This window comes from Primulina eburnea, chromosome 17 (assembly GCF_022965805.1).
Source record: "Primulina eburnea isolate SZY01 chromosome 17, ASM2296580v1, whole genome shotgun sequence".
NCBI classification, from domain to species: Eukaryota; Viridiplantae; Streptophyta; class Magnoliopsida; order Lamiales; family Gesneriaceae; genus Primulina; species Primulina eburnea.
Window position 1 is genome coordinate 25,282,405 of NC_133117.1, and position 7,318 is coordinate 25,289,722.

Consider the following 7,318-nt stretch of genomic DNA (forward strand, 5'->3'; position numbering starts at 1 on the left):
CTTATAAACTCCTTTATAAGCCGTTCAACACATTGAACTATTTTTACTTCTCAACGGGATCTAGAAAGCTAGTACTTGTGTGGCCCTCAATGGTTCATTGATACAACTAGCCGTGGGTTCACATCTCTATGTGATTCGGACTAAACATGTCCTTATACGAGCATACCCCAATTGCTCCATTCTTATTTATCAACACCTTGATAATAAGAACGTCAGAACTCAAGTCTGATAGTACCCAACCAATCATGTTAAACGCCTAGCAGCATCGCTTACATGATTCCCTAGGTATCAAATGATAGTGCCTGCAAGAACCATTCAATTATGGTTAGCGTACAGTACGGTCCCTTCAACTCATATATCCCGATCGATTCGACAACCATTGGTTTATCGAGAGTTGTCAATGAATCGATACTATGTGTCATGTCGTAGTTGCATCGATGGTGTAATCTATGAAACACCTTTCATAATTACAACCATACTCTGGCCAGAGATTTCGATCTACATACACATGATAACACATAGGATATCCATACCCGAAGGTAAGCGGTGAATCCCCGACTACAATGCATCAACTCCTATGTGTTTCGACAGAACACCCAACCTTGTCACCTGATGACCCCATGAGAGTCGGTAAACAAGTCAAAGTGTAATTCTAGCACATAGAGTCTCAATGTTGTCCCGGGTCATAAGGACTAATTCTGTACAACCATAAACCAGGACTTTTCCACTCGATAAGTGAGAACCACTTGGAAAGTCCTTTTATGGAGGGTTGTTCAGTGCACTCTACAAGGAGCACCTATCTGCATGTTCGGACATCACAATGTCCCCTACCAATGAAACATGGTACTCACATTGCAGATACTAGTCTCTAACTCGAGCGGCCTATATCCTTCTTAGTGGTGGCTGAATCGACTAGGAACCGTTTAGAATATACAGTATTACAAATATGAGTTTCATGATACTCATCATATGAGCATCTCATATTCTTTCTACTATTTGTATATTCAAGGGCTTTATCTATGCAGCTAGCATGGGTATACAGATAAAGATTTGCCAAAATAATAATTTCAAATATTATTAAAATAAAGACTGCTTATTCATAGAGTTTCATTGTGAACACTCGGCCAACACTTGGCTCGACGGGCACCTACTCTAACATGTTTGACTAGATACACCTAGTTCTTCACCACTATCCTGTCTCACGCATAGTCCTGTAACATGCCCAACAGAAACAGCCCTCAAAGGGTGAGCATATACAACAATCATCATCGTAATACATAACAGTTATATTAACAACATAAAATATAACTGAAATCATAATAAAAATACCCCTTTTGCCGTTTCTGGACAATCAACCAACAACAACATCACAATGCAACAACATCGACGATACGTCGCACCCCAACACCGGCGACAGCAATATCGTCGAACGAACAACAACATCGGCGATACGTCGCACCCCAACACCGGCGACAGCAATATCGTCGAACGAATAACAACATCCACGATACGTCGCACCCCAACACCGGCGACAGCAATATCGTTGAACGAACAACATCAACGTGACAACATCAATGAGACGTCTCCCAACAACGATAGTCAACAATATCAACAATAATAAACAACAACAAATATAATATCAAATCACCCAATTCCGGTGATTCATCATCGTTGAATGCAATAGTATTCATCAATACTAAACAATAACAACATATGCTCGTACGTCAACACGTACCTGATAATCGAGTATATATATAATTTGGATATTTCTTTGATTCCGAGACTTGTGATGTATCTAAATAATTCAACAATAATTATCAGATCATTGTCATCGTATCAACACAATCATAATAGCCTCAATATAAAACATCAAATAGCCCAACAACAATTAATTCAACAAACTATAAAACTCGATTATAAATTCTTATCGTTCAACAATTTAATATTCTGGTGTATTTAATTCACAATGATAACATCAAATACACCATAATAAATCAACTTCAAATAATAAGCTATTTTACAGCATCCGTCAAATTACGAAAACTTTGTATCAACGTGTAGCATATACTTCGTAGACTCCAAATATATAATCAGAATTAATAGCAACTGACAAACAACTCTCCAATCTCAATCCAACGATTAAAAATCCCTAATTATAATAAATTAGGAATAATTCATAATAACATCACTATAATCTTCTCTACTTCGTTAAAATCATACACTATTCAACAATCTTCAATTTCTGTATGATTTAACAATTTATCGGATTTATTCCAGAAATCGACAAATTTCAAACATCACCAAAACTACAAAATTTATACCTCAAATCGAAGACCTCGTGTCAACGATCCCAGAACTGAAGTCGGTTCGTCGATTGGATAAACCGATAAGTCGCACGATTGAAAAGAAAAATCAGAACTTTCTTTGCTTCTCTCACCTCGCGTCTCTGTTGCTTTCTTTGTTCTTGCGCTGGAAAATTTTATTTATTTTTTTTAAATTTTTTAAATTTTTTTTAATATTATAATAATTAAAGCAAAAGCAACTTTTGTTACAAAATTCAAAAAGTAAATAGTGATATGCCACCCACTTTTTGTCATGATATTCCATGATGTGGTATTCCACCAACTCTTGAATAGTGATAATCCACTTTCAACGATTCTAATCATCTGTGATATTATTTTTCAAAGATTTTTTCAAATTTTCAAAGATATCATCAATTTGAGATAATTGAGGAATATTCTCATCTGGATCATGTGCATCCTGCATCTTCATTAGATGTATGAATTGATTTTCACTTGATTCGGAAGCCATTGATTTATCGGATTTTGAATCTGAACATCCAATGTTGGAGTATAAATCCTTTTTCATTTCCTCAATATAAACTTCAATCATCTTCTCTTTGGAATAAATCTCAGAATATTTCTGAGTCAGAATCTTGAAAGGACTCTATTATATTAAAATAATATAATAATAAAATAATATAATATAATATAATATAATATAATATAATATATTAACATTTTAACACAGGTATATCTCTTTGGACCAGTCAAACGATCAAATTTTCGAAAACTCAAAACATGAAACTTCTATATCTTTGAGTTTTCTACGTTATATCCAAATTTCAAATCATTTGGACTTCATATGACCAACATATGTCATATTTCATTCTTTAAAAAGCATTAATTATTTAGTAATTTCATATTACTAAATCAACAACTTATAATATTTAATTCAGGCATTACACCTTTTGAGTTAGAAATGTTCCCTTGACAATATATTTCTCTTGCTTTGTTGAGGCTTGAATTATCGAAATAATTGATCTCTTTTGTTGATTCGATATTGAGTAGGTCTCATGTGAGACCGTCTCACGAATCTCAATCTGTGATACGGGTCAACCCTACCTATATTCATAATAAAAAGTAATACTCTTAGCATAAAAAGTAATATTTTTTCATAGATTATCCAAATAAAGATCCGTCTCACAAAATACGACCCGTGAGACCGTCTCACACAAATTTTTGCCTTAGACATTTTGGATTGGCTTGTTTGGTATTGGATTATTTTTTTTTAATAATTTTGAGAATTAAAGATATTAAATATTGTATTTGTAGCGACCAGTACCATATCGCCTACTAATGACTTGAATAGCATGTAACTAACTTAATATCATAAACTTAAATAGAGAAAAATTACGGAAATGTATATTAGCTATAAAATAAATATCAAACCGGCAGTATACAATTGGAACCAACTGAAACCTAATATCTATTATACTTTCATATCAAAAAATGAATATCAAAACTTAGATATAAAATAAGCGGAAGAAATAGTCCTGCAATCATTGCCCCTGCTAGCTCAACGTCCACTCCCGTTGGATCAATCCAACCTAAGATGTATCTGGTGTTAGATATATTCGTATTTATTGAAAGGTGTGTACGAAAAGTTGTATTTGTATTGAAACAATACATTTTCAAAAGTAATTGTTTACACCTTTTCTGAAAGGCCATATATGAAAAGTTTTAATGTTTAATTTATCAATTATTGAAGTCGATGAAAGGGGTCAATTTGAGTTAGATTTGCTGCAGAAAATCTTTCTACAAGGATTGAATATTGTTGCAAGAAACTTTCTTATGTATCTTGTGTCTAGATAATTCAAAGTGCATTGTTTCTTCTAGTTCTTCATCTTATCCTACAAGATATTTGCTCTGATTTATTTGCACAAAACAGAGAGCAAATAAAGCCTAAAGGAGAGTGTAGATCTTACACGATTGGAAGCCGACTAGTTACCGCAGAATTCTCCTCTATTTTTTTTTATTTTTTTTACCCAACAATCTTTAGGCTTTATTCGTTTCGAAATAATGGCAAGTTCGATCAAGGATTGGGATACAAATATCGTGAAGTTGGAATATCTTGATGGTGGGCAATTCATACGATGGCATAAACGAGTTCACTTCATGTTGGTGGCTTTAAAGATAGCATATGTTCTCAGTACTCCCAAACCTACATATGCTGATGGAGAAACAATTGAAGAATTCAAGAACCGTCAAAAGTGGGAGAATGATGACGAAATATGCAGGGAACATATACTCAACGCCATGTGTGACAGTTTATTTGACGTCTATCATATGATACCTACCGCTAAAGAGTTATGGGACAAAGTAGAGGAAAGATACATGCAAGAGGACTCTTCAAGTAAGAAATTTCTTGTCTCTACTTTTCTGAACTTCAAAATGATAGATTCAAGGCTTGTCATGGAACAATTTTCAAAAGTAGAGAAAATGCTTAATAGATTTAACCAACACAAATTACACATGGATGAAACCATAGTTTTCAGTTCTATCATAGATAAACTTCCTCCATCTTGGAAAGATTTCAAAAAAGATCTCAAACATAAAAAGGAATAGATTTCTCTTGAGGCCCTTACTAACTCTCTTCGAATATAAAAAGAATTTCGTGAGCAAGAGAAAAACAATGCTCAAGTTATGCAAGAGTCAAAATACAAAGATGCATCAAGCAAGGTGTATGTGGTGGAATGTGGACAAACCATTAAGTTCAACAAAGGAAAGAGGGCAAATCAGTCTAAAGATGATCACCTCAAAAAAGAAGAGGAGAAAAGGCAAGGGTTATCACTGCAACAAAGAAGGGCACTACAATTTTGAGGGTCGCCTTTTGAAAAGAAAACTAACAATGGTGAAGCACCAAAAGAAGTTACACAGAGCATGGTAGCCATGCATGGTGGATGAATACTTTTCTTGGCGGGTTGATACCAGAGCTACCAAATATGTGTGTAAAAATAAGGAATTCTTCAAGAATTTAAAGGTCGTAAATGATCCCAATGCAGTGGTATATATGGGAAATGCATCTCCTACTCCTATATTAGATACATGAGAAGTAGATTTAAAATTTACTTCTGGACATGTTGTAACTTTGACTAATGTATTGTATGCACCAGAAGTAAGAAAGAATATTGTTAGTGGTAGTCTACTTAACAAGTTTGAAACCAAACTTGTATTTGAAGCTGATAAGTTTATCTTTAGTAAGAGATGAATGTTTGTTAGAAAGGGTTATTTTTGTCATGACATGTTCAATTAAATTTCATGCCGATAAACAAGAATAAAGATATGTCTTATTTTGTGTATTCGATTGAGTCACCTTTTACATTATGGCATAATAGATTAGCGCATGTGAATTGTAAGAATTGATCAAATGATAAAACTTGATGTGTTACACAGAATTAAACAAGATGCGCGAAAATGTAAGACTTGCATGCTCACAAAAATAACTAGACAACCATTTCCTAAAAAAGACAGAAAAACTTCAAAATTAGAACTGATACACAGTGATATTTGTGATTTACTTGGTACACCAACTTTTGGAGGAAAAATATACTTTGCTACTTTTATTGATGACTATAGTAGATTTTGCTATGTATATTTATTACATACTAAGGATGAAGTAATTGAAAATTTTAAAATATTTAAGGCTGAAGTTGAGTTATTTTGTGAATCTAGAATAAAATTTCTTAGAATAGATAGAGGAGGTGAATACTATCAAAACAATTTCTTTGATATTAGTGGTATTAACCATGAAGTAACTTCTCCATATGTGCCACAAAAAAATGGTGTGGCTGAAAAGAAAAATAGAGTGTTAATCGAAATGGTTAATGCCATGTTAAATTCAAAATTAAATCAAGGATTTGTTACATACTAAATTGAGTTCCTACTAAGAGAAATTCTATCACCATATATGAATTTTGGTTCCATAAAAAAAATTTTGGTTCCATAAAAAACCAAACATCAAATATTATAGAGTTTGGGGCTGTAGAGATGTAGTGAATCTTCCTGAACCAAAGAAAAGAAAGTTGGGAGAAAGAGGTGTTTATTGCATATTTTTGGGATATACACAAAATAGCAAGGGCTATAGATTTATTGCTGTAGAACATCATGATTAAATTTTAGTTAATACTTTAATTGAATAAAAAGATGTCATTTTTTATGAGTCTAGGTTCTCTTCAGTGTACAAGGAAGTCTATGATATAATAAAACAAGATTTCAAAACATTAAAAGCTTCAAATGACAAACAAGGAAGATATTATTAAGTTAAGAAGGAGCAAAAGAGCCAAGAGAACTAAGTCATTTGTCTCAAGTTTTGTAACTTATCTTACTGAAGGAACAAGACAAGAACTAAGTAACAAAATACTTTATTGTTTAATAACCGAAAGTGATCCCAAAACATTTGATGATGCAATAAATCCTCAAGATGCCTCGTTTTGGAAAGAAGCGATACATGATGAGATGGATTCAATTACGGCTAATACCACATGGTTCCAAACTTATTGATTGTAAATGGATCTTGAAAAAGAAGATGAAAATGGATGGAACAATAAACAAGTTTAAAGCCAGATTAGTAGCCAAAGGTTTTACTCAAAAATATGCCTTGGACTATTTTGATACTTATTCACCGGTAGCTAGAATAACTACAATTCGATTACTTATTGCTTTAGCTTCGACCCATAAATGGGTAATTCACCAAATGGATGTAAAAACAACATTTCTAAATGGCGAGTTAGAAGAAGAAGTATATATGAAACAACTGGAAGGGTTCATTCTATTAGGTCAGCAAGGAAAAGTGTGCAAACTTGTGAAATCTTCGTATGGATTAAAACAAGCACCAAAACAATGGCATGAAAATTTTGACTGTGTTATTACTGCTAATGGATTCAATCTAAATGAATCAGACAAATGTTTTTACATTATTATGAAGGCAAAGGTGTCATTATATACTTGTATGTAGATGAAATTATCATTTTTGGCAC

At 33.1% G+C, this 7,318-nt stretch overlaps 1 protein-coding gene across 1 annotated transcript; it reads left to right on the plus strand.

Annotated features, from left to right (window-relative positions):
* Positions 1-4,361: 4,361 nt before the first annotated feature.
* On the plus strand, positions 4,362-4,907 carry LOC140817984 (uncharacterized). The gene has a single exon (XM_073177777.1). The coding sequence runs from the start codon at positions 4,362-4,364 to the stop codon at positions 4,905-4,907; it is 546 nt and encodes a 181-aa protein (XP_073033878.1).
* The last annotated feature ends 2,411 nt before the right edge of the window (positions 4,908-7,318 follow it).